The 13,525-nt window shown below is 41.3% G+C and overlaps 1 protein-coding gene across 2 annotated transcripts; it reads right to left on the bottom strand.

The window, feature by feature from the left end:
* Positions 1–2,227: 2,227 nt before the first annotated feature.
* On the bottom strand, positions 2,228–13,318 carry LOC123508219. Of its 2 annotated transcripts, XM_045261760.1 has the most exons (4): positions 13,265–13,318; positions 6,238–6,361; positions 4,723–5,262; positions 2,228–3,848 (listed from the first exon to the last, which is right to left on the bottom strand). In XM_045261760.1, exons 3-4 carry the CDS (start codon positions 5,252–5,254, stop codon positions 2,536–2,538), a joined length of 1,845 nt encoding a protein of 614 aa, XP_045117695.1. In that variant the 5' UTR covers positions 5,255–5,262; positions 6,238–6,361; positions 13,265–13,318; the 3' UTR covers positions 2,228–2,535. The 2 variants fall into 2 exon arrangements, with proteins under 2 accessions (XP_045117695.1, XP_045117694.1); XM_045261759.1 differs by lacking the exon at positions 13,265–13,318 and having other exon boundaries at positions 6,238–6,448.
* Between the last annotated feature and the right edge of the window lie 207 nt (positions 13,319–13,525).

Here is a 13,525-nt window from a genome sequence, read left to right as displayed (position 1 = left end):
CCAGGAAAGCCTTTTGATGAATTAATGAACACTTGCAACGCTATGCACTTCTGAAAATGAGTTTTGCAACCACCCCACCAGATGGCTTGGTTAATGAATGTGTGTGTATGTGTGTGTGTGTGTGTGTGTGTGTGTGAGAGAGAGAGGCAGGGGTGGTCGAGATATAGGTGCTGTCAATCACAAGAAACACAGCAATAGGGGAACGTGAGTCTACAAGTCAAATATAGCTACAAACACATGCTTCAAGACTCAGAAGTATGAAAAATAAATCAAAACAAGACAATATGAGGGTAATTCAACTCCTCTGTGTGACAACTAGACATCTTCACCTTCAAACAAACGCAGTCACTCATCCAATATGTCAAGTCATTTTATATACAACTAAACGTCATACATACACATATTCAGAATCGCTTTGCTCTCTCACCACGACTATTTTCCAAAGCTACAGAGATGATTAGCAAGGTTTTCAAGTGTTTCTCTAGTTAATAATGTACAAATCTTGTCAATCTGCCTCTAGAGTATAGAACCATAAAAAACTCTTCGTTCTCTCATCACGACTATTTTCCAAGGCCACAAAGGTGATTAACGAGGTTTTCAAGAGTTTTCTCCAGTTAATAATGTAGAAATCTTGTCAATCTGCCTCTAGAACTATACAAATGTTATTGAAAACGCTTTGCTTTCTCATCTTGACTACTTTACGAGGCTACAGAGGTGATTAGCGAGGTTTTCAAGAGCGTTTCTCCAGTAAATAATGTAGAAATCTTGCCAATCTTCCTATAGAACCGTAAAAAAGCACATTGAAAAATAGCGTAAATTTAAATAAAGGCTTGTGAAATAGTGGAGGTGAAGCGCAGAAGTGTTGGAGAATACGAGCCAAATCAATCACTCAACGCCCTTCGTCACTTCACCGCTCCCTCGCTGACCGACAGACGCGCTGGTTGATGGACAAGTAACGGTGGAAGAGCGTGTTATTTGCGTTATTTTGGTAGTTTTTGCCGCCTTTGTTTATATTCACGAGTCATATTTTTCATCAACAGCCAATTAATAGATTTTTGTCCCCGCTCACTTCACTTGCCTCTGTTCTGATGACGTTGTGATGGGAAATGACTGCTATATATTTCTCGTTCATAATTTTTTTCCTCCATTTTCACTCTCTATAAATATATTATAATGATGCGTTGGAGTGTCGCTGAAATATCTCCAATGCTTTTCCTCTGTAATTGTTCATGCTAGTTTCTCAATCTCTGTAAAGAAGTAATATGGATGCACTGAAATGGTAGCCTATTCTTGGCATTTGGTTCATTATTCAACAGTGATCGTTGGATGCATTGAAATGATGGTTTTCTTAGCATTTAGTTCATTATTCAAGAAGCCTCGTCATTCTGAAGTCATAACCAACACCCACCACACGCAAAAAATCTGTAACGTTCAAGTATACTGAATGGCCAATGCACATTTTCATTTAAGTAAATTCTACATTGTTACGAAACGATTCAACGAAACTTAAAATCAAATCTCAACGGGAATAATAAAAGCACAATATTTAATGAAACTTTTCAAACCCAACACATAAAGAAAAAATCTAAACAAACTTACAACATATTTTCATTGAAGTAAATTCTATATATTGTTATGGGACGAAATCTAAACATGAACATCAATAATAAAAATGCAATATTTAACATTTTTATCAACCTGCCATGACCAATAAATGTTTTCTTTCCCTGCATGAGTTTTGCTTACACTTTCTCGAACAGTAAAGTATTGGAAGTGTTCGTATGCATAACCTTTCCATAAAGCGAAGAGACTCCGGTAACATTTCACAGGAAGGGTGGATGGCTCAGGTGACCAGGAAGTATGACATCCATTCTAGCACTCCACTACTCCACCACTCCAGCAAGACACCATTCCCCATTTCAGGAGTAATATGAATACTTTGTATGTTATTTAGATATGAACCAGAGAGTAATAAGTACGTTTTATCATCATCATCATCATTTTTTTCTCCTTATTGTTATTATTATTTTTCTTTTCTTCTCACTTCAGCACTCCACAAATCCACCACAAACTCCAGCATTCCTCCACTCTACCACTCCAGCACTCCATTACTCCAGCACACCTCCCCAGAAATGAAGCCTTCCACCATCAATACACAGAAAGGAATGCATGGAGATAAGGATTTGGGCCTTACTGCTCTTCAAAACTGAGGCAAATGATTGAAGGCTTACATATCACATTTATTTAGTTTTATGTGAGTGTACGTGTGTCTTTCAAATCCCATCTTTCCCTCTGCAATAAGGAAAGAGGATTAAAAAAAAGTTTCATACGCTTTTTTGGTGAGTATATTATTTTTTTTTGTAAAAATTGGAATCAATATAAAAATACAAAACATTACATTTCATACTGTCTCTCTCTCTCTCTCTCTCTCTCTCTCTCTCTCTTTTTCCTGCATACAAAATCCTCCTTCAAGTCACATCTTTCCCTTTGTAAAATAAAAATAGTAACTGTAAATTGATATAACAACACTGTACATCACGCAGCATCTTCCTCTTTACACATCAGGTTATCAATACTTTCGGATGAGCAGAGAAGGAGATGTGTGTTTCCATCAATGTCTTTATGCAGCACCACATTCTGCCCAGTGTCCTGTGACGCTAATGGCTTGCTGGCCTCGGATACCACCTCAATGCCTCTACTTCTCTCCAGCAAGTCAGTCAGATGGTCAAGATTTTCACTGACATACTTTAGCGTCTCCTCATTTGTCACAGAGGAAGCAAGATGGAAAGCTCTCTCGATCTTTGCTTTCACCTCTGCTTTTAGGCTTTCCACGCTGCATGCCTGGAGTTGGTCTAAGTCTAGAATCTCTGAAGTATCGGAGGGCTGTCTGTCTATCGCCTCCACCTCCACCTCTTTCTCCACTTCCAAGGTGAGGGAATCCTGGTCTCCTTCATTCACTACTGCATTCTGATATGTCACCTGGCCACACTCCGCCATGCCACTACCTTGAGCTTGCTGGAGGGAATAAGTGAGGGAATCCTGGCTTCCTTCATTCACCACTGCATTCTGATACATCACCTGGCCACCTTCCACTATGCCTGTACATTGAGGCTGCTGGAGGGAATAGGTGAGGGAATTCTGGCTTCCTATACCCATCACTACATTCTGATAGATCACCTGGCCACCTTCCACCACGCCTGTACTATGAGGCTGTTGGAGGGGAGAGGTGAGAGAATTTTGTCTTCTGTTCATCACTGCATCCTCAAAAGTCTCCTGGTCACTCTCCGCCATGTCTGTACTGTGAGGCTGCTGGAGGGGAGAAGTGAGGGAATTTTGGTCTCCGTTCACCACTGCATCCTGAAAAGTCTCCTGGTCACTCTCCACCAAGCCACTACCTTGAGTCTGCCGGATGTATATGCCGCGGATGTTACCGTACTTGAGGAGGTGGTGGCGGTGCTGTGGCATTTGTGTCTTCATGGTGGTGATTATGGATGATGCGCCATGCCCCTCCTGGATCAACTGCCGGATGGATTCGCGTTCCTCAGCGTTCAGCCGTAGGTGCTGGCCGTCATTTGCGTGGCCGTAGTGCGTCCGGCAGAAGTGGACCGTGGCGCCCCCAGCCGTGTCAAAGGTCACCTCCATGAAGGACGTGCACACTGCGTTTATCTTGACACTCCGCTTCCGTTGCCCACCATGCACCATCACCCTTGAATGGTACTTGTCGTAGCCGCTGCGTCGACACCACAGGAAGAACTTCATCTCACCGGACACCATCGTCTTGGCGGAAGTCCGGGCACAGTACGAGGAGTGGCACCTTTCCTCAGCCTCCTTCCGCCACTTCCAAAAATCTGTAAATGTGTGTGTCTGCTTGTAACTCACTTTCTTTATGCTATGCCTGTTTGCCCCTTTCTTCATAATGTATCTGTTTACAAGTCTTTTTCTTCATGCTGTGTTTGTTTAGAAATTCCTGTCTTTATGCTGTGTCTGTTACTAAATATAAAAACAATGCCTATAATGCAACTATACAATATTGGTATGTGTATGAAATTATATCAGTGACTGCATGTGTGTAAAAATGTATGTTCGTATATATATGTGAGTATATTATCTACATGTAATTATGATGGTGATATTTATTGTATGGTAATAAAAACAAACACACATATATAAAGAACTACATGTCATTATAGATCTGAAGTTTTGTACATATTTCTGGAGCTTTATAAAACTTCTCATGCTGAACAATAGTCAACATGCTAAGAAATAACTGTATCATTAAAATCACACACACAAATAAAACAAACAGATTCACATTAACCTTTTCAATACTAAGGTGCATTTTTATCATGATTTTTGGTTATGATTAAACAATTTTATTTGCATTAAGAAGGGTCTGTGGAGGTCAAAAGATTAATAGCCAGATTCTTCACCATTCTAATTCCAACATATGTTTCTGAAGCTGTATAAAATCACTAAAATAGTAACCAGAATGAATATGAAAATACATCCTGGTACTGAAGAGATTAACCCCTTCAGTACCAGGACACATTTTCACATTTATTCTGCTTACTATTTAGCAATTTCATACAACTTCAGAAAAATATTTGGGGAATAAATTAGTGAAGACTCTACCCATTAACGTGCTAATCACACTAAAAATTCATGATAAAAATGCATTCCAGTGCTGAAGAGATTAAACACAACACACAGACCATTTCTTACCCTCTTTATTCTGAAACGTTACTTTCTCACACTGGAACTTCATCTGGTGCTCCTGGATGAGGTGCGTCATGAGGCGAGCGATGCGACTCCCACGATAGTCACAGCCTTCCTCCAGACACGGCATCTTGCTATGGGTGGTGACACTCTGCTTGTGCCTAACCCGCAGGTGTGTGGCCAGGCTGCCTTTGTTCTTGTACACCCTATTGCACAAGTGACAGGACACCGCACCTCCCTGTTGCGGCTGCACTTGTGGGGAGGGTGTGTTGGGGGATGTGTCAGGGGAGAGTGTGTCATCAGCCATTGCGGTGCTGTGATTGCTGTGATTGCTGTAGTTGCTGTGGTTGCTGTCCTCGCCACATGCAAACACTGTCTTCATCTCAGTTATGTCCTCCACTGTTATAGCCTGGGTCTCGTCATCAGGGCACAGGTTAGCAGTGAACGTCTGGTCACTGCTGGCTGCCTCAGTGCTTGCCTTGGTGCTTGTCTCGATGCTCGTTTCAGTCATTGTCTCAGTACTTGTCTCAGTCTCCATTGCTCCTCCTTTGCACAACACAGGGGGAGGAGTAAGTGTCAAGTGGGTTGGCTAAGAGGAAGTGTCATGTGGATTTGCTAAGAGGTAGTGTCAAGTGGGTTGGCTTAGAGGAAGTGTCAGGTGGGTTGGCTAAGAGGAAGTGTCATGTGGGTTGGCTAAGAGGAGGTGTCAGGTGGGTTGGCTTAGTCAGGTGGGTTGGCTAAGAGGAGGTGTCAGGTGGGCTGGCTAAGAGGAGGTGTCAGGTGGGTTGGCTTAGAGGAACTGTCAGGTGGGTTGGTTTAGAGGAAGTGTCAGGTGGGTTGGCTTAGAGGAAGTGTCAGGTGGGTTGGCTGGTTGTGTCTTAATGGTATGTCATGCAACTACCAGTGTATGGATGTGTGTGTGTCAAGTGACTACCAGTGGCTTCCTTCTGTGCACTGGCTAGAGGGTGGCTTGCTTAATATCTCTTTTCTGACCCTATTTAGAGGATGACATTTTGATGATGTGTGTGTGTAACTTGGGTATGGGGCACCTAACCTAACCTCACTTAACTTAACCTAACCTCACTTTAACTTAATCTCACTGTAAAAAAAAACTAACCTAACTTTATCAAAACTATAATCCAACCTAACCTAACTAAATTTTACACAAACCTAGCATTAACTTAACCAAACTTTAACCTAACCTAACCCGACTTAACCTAACTTATACACAGAGAGGTGAAAGCTACATAAGAGCTGAACCATCAACTCATACCAGCAGCTGTGGGGTTCAGGCAGCGCGGGACCACACATCTTCACCAGTCACATGGAAGCAACAGTAGTGCTTTCATATACACACCAGGTTAAGTTAGGCGAATTTTAATGGATTCACCTCATTAATCTACCTAAACTATTCATTATGTAAATCTTGAGGTGTCATTTTGCCGACAAATAAATAATGTGTTAATATATTAGTTATTTATCTATTTCTAAAGTATTCTAACACTCAAAGTCACTCAATACCTGGATTGTGTTAATTCCAAGGCATTCCAGTATTCCCACTCCGCCATTCCAAGCCCGATATGGTACTTCATCTATGGAATGTAGGGCAGTGACGGTCTCTCTCTCTCTCTCTCTCTCTCTCTCTCTCATTGTTTTGGACCACTGCTACTCATTGTCTCTTTTGTTTCTTCCTCCTCTTCATTTCTTCTCTTCCCTTCACTTCCTTGTCTATCGTTTTTCTTTCAGTATTTTTTCCTCCTCCTCATCTCTACGGGGAAAAAATAAAACTATTCACATCTCGTCTCGCCACTTCCTTCCCTCGTGTTGTCGTATTTGTGTTTGTGTTTTCTCAACGGTGTCACAATTCGAGTCCTTTCACTCCAGCATGCTCTTTTTTTTTTTTTTTCTTTTTCCTCTTTTCTCAATGGTGTCACAATTGGTTCTTCTTACTCTAGTTTCCATGTTTTTTTTCCTCTCTTCTCTCAACGGTTTTAAAATTGCTTTTTTCTCTCCAGTTTCTAAATTGTGCAAATACCCCAACGTTCAGGCTATTCATATTTATTGTGATGGGTCAGTCAATGGCAGCAGGTCAGGATGTGGGCTGTTCATCCGCGACTACTTTTCTGCCAGTCACTACATTGGCACTGAGGTTTCCAGGCGGCTCCCTGCACACATGTCTTCCACTAGGGCAGAACTGTATGCTGTTCTGGAGGCGCTGCATATTGTGGCGCCTCTCCATATGAATGTTTATTTCTTTATTGACAGTCAGGTTGCACTGTATGCTCTTTAATCCACCTCCCCCATGGATTGTGATCTAGTTGATAAGTGTCTTGATCTCATCCACGCCCTAGAAGGTGCTGGTGCCACGGTCCATTTCACCTGGATACTCTCTCATGTGGGTATCCCGCTAAATGAAAAGGCAGACCGCCTTGCTCAGTGTGCCCTCCAAGATGACACAGTGGACCCTGGCACCGAATACACTCTGGACTATTTCAAGAGTAGCATTAAAGACTTTGTACATAGTAGCATTAGTGATCAGTTGGAGCTTTGTTGCCATAGAGGCAGTGGCACTAGTCTTCACTATGCACGTGTCTCCCAGAGCTGTGCTTACACCTATGGGAGACACACTGCATCACACGACAGGGTGGCAGTGAGGCTCAGATTAGGGTACAAATACTTTTGGGAAGTCAGTGCTTCTCCTGGTGTGTGCTGTGTGCTGCACCAAGGGGACACATTCTGCGTCACTGTATCATGGAATGTCCTCTCATTGCTAAATTTAGGCCACAAGGTCAACGTGACTTGCATAGCTTCATTGACCATCTCCTAGATTCAACCATTCTCAGGGATATACTCAAGGAATATCCTCAGTTCGCTCCCAGACTGTAAGATGTTTATGCAATAAGGTGTGCAATATCTGTATTGATTTACTAACCGTACCTACTAAGAGAGCGACAACGAATACTTATAAATCAACAGGAGGTAACCTAAACAACAGAAAACCCACCGAAGGAGAGAATAAGGGAAGTTATTAATATCGGAAAGAGAGAATATAAAAACAACACGTGTGGGAAGGATGAAAAAGAAAATGGATGACGGGGCAAGGAATTTAAGGAAAGATTCTCTACATTGCTTGAAAGAATACTGGGAGACCGTGCCTTGGGGAGAGAGAGGGAAGAGTTTAACTAACCGGGAGTTGAAGGGACTTATGGCGGAAAGTAGGAGAACTGGAGGGGAGAGGGAAGTGACGCGAAAAACTAGATCAAAATTGGCTTGAAGAGAAGTACTGCTTGGAAGGAGGACGACGGGAAGGGAAGAGGAGAGGGGAAGAAATACGTGTGTGTGTGTGTGTGTGTGTGTGTGTGTGTGTGTGTGTGTGTGTGTGTGTGTGTGTGTGTGTGTGTGTGTGTGTGTGTGTGTGTGTGTGTGTGTGTGTGTGTGTGTGTGTGTGTGTGTGTGTGTGTGTGTGTGTGTGTGTGTGTGTGTGTGTGTGTGTGTGTGTGTGTGTATTTACCTAATATTTACCTAATTGTAACATACGGAAAAGAGCTATGCTCGTGTTGTCCCGTCTCCATATCTATTAATGTCCAGCTTTTTCTTAAAATCATGAATATTCCTTGCGTTGACCACTTCCACGTCTAAACTATTCCATGCTTCCACCCTTCTATGAGGGAAGCTGTGTGTGTGTGTGTGTGTGTGTGTGTGTGTGTGTGTGTGTGTGTGTGTGTGTGTGTGAGATTCTACTTGAGGTTACACGGATTTTTAAAGGTGTTCCAATGGTTCTAGCGACAGATTAGCAAGATTTCTACAGTGGTAACCGGAAAAAAAACCACTCTTGATAACTCGGCTAATCATCTTTGTGGCATTTGAAGGTAGTCTTTGCGAGAGAGGAAAGCGTCTCTGAATACTGAACACACAATACTTCTATAAACATCATTTCTTTGTACCTACATTGTGTTATCATACGAGCAAACAGTCACAGCTCATCATTGCTCTGTTATCATTCCTCCCTGTCCTATCGCCGTGTCTATGCAAAGTTCGAGAAATTTGTGGTTTTTTCGCCTAGACAAATATGAAATAACAAGTCTCGTTTGATGATTTAGTAAGTATAGTAGACAGGAAACGGACCCAAGACTTATCATATTTCTTCTTTTTTCTTCTTTACTGCTTCTTTTTCCTTCTTTTGCTTCTACTTCTTTTTCTTTCTTCTTCTTCTTCTTCTCTTCTTTTTCTTCTGTTTCTACTTCTTTCTCCTCCTCCTTTTTTTTTCTTCTGCTTCTGCTTCTGCTTCTGTTTTGCTTCTTGCTCCTCTTCCTTCTCCTCCTCCTCCTCCACCTCCTCCTTCTCTTCTTTTTCTTCTTCTTGATCTTTTTTCTTCTTCCTTTTGTTCTTCTGCTTGATCTTCTTTTCCTTCTTCTTTTTCTTCTCCTTGATCTTCTTTTCCTTTCTTCTTCTTCTTCTTCTTTCTTATTTTCTTATACTTAGGTTAGCATTTTCTTTTTCTTTTTCGTTCTTTCGTGTCTCTGAAGTAGTAGTAGTAGTAGTAGTAGTAGTAGTAGTAGTAGTAGTAGTAGTAGTAGTAGTAGTAGTAGTAGTAGTAGTAGAAGTAGAGGTAGTAGAATGATTATTGTTATTGTTATTATTATTATTATTATTATTATTATTATTATTATTATTATTATTATTATTAGTAGTAGTAGTAGTAGTAGTAGTCGTTTGTCTACTTCTACTTCTTCGTCTGTTTCTCCCTCCTACATCTCCTTTTTCTGTTACTCTTCTTCCTCTTCCTCTTCTTCCTCCTCCTCCTCCTCCTCCTCCTCCTCCGCCTGGTGCGCCTTCTCTGTTTCCCCTTGATCTACTTGCAACTCGCCAATTGAGTCTCGCCTTTGACCTTCTCTTCCTTCACAAGATAAAACACATTCAGTTGTTGAATTCTTTTATCTCCTTCCTACCTCAGCACTAATTTCTTGTTCCCTTTCTTATCTTATCTTACTTTCTTCGCTCGTCTTACTTTTTTTTTTTTTTATCTTACTTTGTGTTAACTTACTTTCTTGTCTCATGTCATTTTCTTGTGTTTTCTTATTTTACTTTTTTATCCTGTCTTATTTTCCTATTTTGTCTTACGTTCTCATCTTTATCTTTATCTTTATCTTATTTTACTTTCCTGATACACGTTTTCTTTCTGTTGTTGAATTTCTAGCCTTTGTTTAAGCTGCTTGTTCAATTTACTTTTTTTTTTTTTTTAGTTTAATTTGATATATTGTTTTCTTTTTCCTGTTAGTTGTTTTTTATTTCTTTCATCGGTGTTCTCTTTTTCCTCCTCCTCTTCCTCCTCCTTTTCTTCTTCCTCCTCCTCCTCCTCCTCCCTCCTTTTCCTATTTCTTTTCCTTTTTTAATTCTTTACTTCTTTTCAATCTCGATGTATCACTTCAACTTGTATTAAAGACACACACACACACACACACACACACACACACACACACACACACACACACACACACACACACACACACACACACACAGAAAGTCATTAGAACCAAGCTTGGGAATGAGGAAAGCAAAGAGACAAACAGATAAAGGAGAAAAAGGAGGAGAGAGAGAAAAGAAGAAACTAGAAAGAGAAAACCCGCAAAATATGTTGAAGAAATAAGACAAATAAAAAAAGGAGAGAGAAATAAAGAATAAATGAGGGGATGAGAAAAATGTGAAAATGCGATAAATGAAACGAAACAGAAAAAAAAAGAAAAAAATTAAACGAGAGAGTGAAAGTCAGGAGAAAGAGGAGGAGGAGGAGGAGGAGGAGGAGGAGGAGGAGGAGGGTGGAGGCAGAACCCGGTGGCAAGGCAGGCAATAAGACTTCATTAGATCCTCGGTGTACCTTGGGGTAAATTCCCTTCGAGGTGGACCCAGTGGTGACCAAGTGGATGAAACAACTCCACTGCTACTCTCCCTTACTCCACACAGCTTCTGCACAAAATTCTCTACATATACCATGTACCTTGTCTCAGTGTCATCTTGCATAGTGGATAAATAAAGAACTTCACCTCTTTTGTCTTACTCCATAAAGCTACTCCACACACTCCACCATACCGAGCAGCGTGTCTCAGTGTCATCTTACATAGTGGATGAATAATAACTCCACCTCTATTGTCTTACTCCACACAGCTTCTCCACTCACTCCACTATACCATAAAACCTTGTCTACGTTTGTCATTTTGCATAGTGGATGGAAAAAATAAAACTTCATTTCTACTCTGTCTTACTCCACTCTAATGCCCCACAGACTCCACTATACACTAAACATTGTCCACGTTTGTCATTTTGCTTAGTGGATGAAACTACTCCAACTCTTACTCCACACTAATGCTCCATAAACATTTCTACTTCTGTCAGCTTGTATAGTGGATGAGGGGAAACATCTCCACCTCTTCTGTTTTATTTCACCTTGATGCTCCACTGACGTTTTCTATTTTTATTTCAGCTTGTATAGTGGATGAAAAAAATCTCCACCTTATTGTTTTATTCCACACTAATGCTCCACAGACATTTTCTATTTATTTCAGCTTGTATAGTGGATGAAAAAAACCCTCCACCTCTTGTCTTATTCCACCGTAATGCTCCTCCACCGTGATGCTCCACAATCTCCACAAAAAGCCATAAAACAACAAGCATCGCCACCATAACTATTTCTGACTATCAAACTTCACTGCACTTTCAAAAACTCCTCTCGTGTTCTTCTTTCTAACCTTTGCCTCTTTCCCTTCCGTTCCTGCATCTGAAACCTCACCTTTCCATGCTAACAACACCCATCCTTCTACCTCACCTCAAACGTCACAGCTAAACCAAAATCCCACACGAAGCAAATCACGTCTTTTACCTCCAGCTCGATGCATTTCACCACCACGTCCATTTCCTTCGTACTCCAAGCAAGACTAAAACCTGGTCCCTCCTCTTTCTCCCTTACTCCCCCCACTCCCTCACTCCCTCACTCCCAAGCCGCCTCGTCTCCTACTGAGCAATTTTCCAAAGTTGAATTGGTAACCCAACTCCCCGAGGCGTCTTCCGGGTACCAATGGCAAAACTCTCCGTCTGGCGTAACGTTCTGAGTTTACGGTGGTGGCAGCTTCCCCCTGGCGGCGCTCGGGGGACTGCTGTGGTGTTGGCAAGAATGGCTTAAAAATATCTGAGCGTCCGTCATCGGTGCAATCATAGCGCGAGTAATTGGCTGACTGCAATGGTTCTATTAGTAAATGCGTTGTAATTATCTGTTTGTGATGTTGATGAAGCATGCGGCGTGAAAATACTAATGCCCTTACGGGGGGAGTCTGTCATTTATTAGCCATTACTGCATTGAAATCATGTCATAATTATTCCCTCGCCGCTCCGTCGTTGCAGAATTCAACACAGGGACGGAAAGTGACGGGAAAAAACAGTATAAGAAAAATTAGCATGACACGCAAAATTGCTTAACCCCTTCAGTACTGAGACACATTTTGAGTTTGAAATGTGTGTACAATTAGACCATTTTATTTACATTAGGAAGAGTCTATGGCGGTCAGAAGATTAATGGCCACAGTCTTCACTATTCTAATCCCCCGACATGAATTTCTGAAGCTGTATAAAGTCACCAAATAGTAAGCAGAATGAATACGAAAAAGCTTCATGGTAGTCGAGGGGTTAAAAGCAAAGGAAAAATGCGGAACAGAGAGAGAGAGAGAGAAAAAAAAAAATGCTATACACACAAAGCAAAACAAGACGTAATATTTAATGCAACTGAAAACAATTAACATACCTGCACAGAATGACGCCAGGGCAGGTGAAGCACACGCGGGCAATCTGAAAGTGAAACAAGGAAAATTATAAAAAAAAATACTAAACAAAAACAACGAAAGCGAAATAAATAACAGAAAAAGGAATGAATATATGATCCAGCTTGAAATATTGAAGGTGTTTGTGTCTGTACAGAGAGAGAGAGAGAGAGAGAGAGAGAGAGAGAGAGAGAGAGAGAGAGAGAGAGAGAGAGAGAGAGAGAGAGAGAGAGAGAGAGAGAGAGAGAGAGAGAGAGAGAGAGAAAGAGACAGAAAGAGAAACAGAAAGAAAACAGAAAGAAAGAGAGAAAAAAAAGAAAGAGAAAGAGAAAGAAAGAAAAAAAAAAGAGTGTGTAAGAGGGGGGTATGGAATCACAGCACTTAACACAGCGGGAGGGGAAAGAGAGAGGGGAAGGGAAGGATGAGAGGGGGTAATTGTACCTCATATTGTTTTCGTTTGCACACTAAAATCTTGCTGATGAGACTCCAGTGCAGGTGTATTTCATAATTGCCTACTGCGACCATTTAACGAGGCATGTTGTAAAATTACTGATGGGGTGAGGGTGTGTACAGTATACCTCTCCTCTCTCTCTCTCTCTCTCTCTCTCTCTCTCTCGTTCCCTCTCCCAACAGTGATAATAATAATGATAATAACAATAACAACAGTTAAACGATAATCAACAATAAGAAGAAATAACTCATGAAAAAAAATAAAAAAGAACAAGAACGAGTAAAGAACAGACCTCTCTCTCTCTCTCTCTCTCTCTCTCTCTCTCTCTCTCTCTCTCTCTCTCTCTCTCTCTCTCTGTCTTTGAAGAACAAGAACAAGAAAGAGTAAAGAACAGACCTCTCTCTCTTTCCCTCTCTCTTTCTCTCTCTCTCTCTCTCTCTCTCTCTCTCTCTCTCTCTCTCTCTCTCTCTCTCTCTCTCTCTCTTCCTCTCACCTGCTTCTCACTTTCTACTCCAAAACACCAATGAGACTAGTACACGTATCAAGATCACAT

This window comes from Portunus trituberculatus, chromosome 24, assembly GCF_017591435.1.
Source record: "Portunus trituberculatus isolate SZX2019 chromosome 24, ASM1759143v1, whole genome shotgun sequence".
NCBI classification, from domain to species: Eukaryota; Metazoa; Arthropoda; class Malacostraca; order Decapoda; family Portunidae; genus Portunus; species Portunus trituberculatus.
This window is presented reverse-complemented; position numbering and strand designations above follow the sequence as displayed.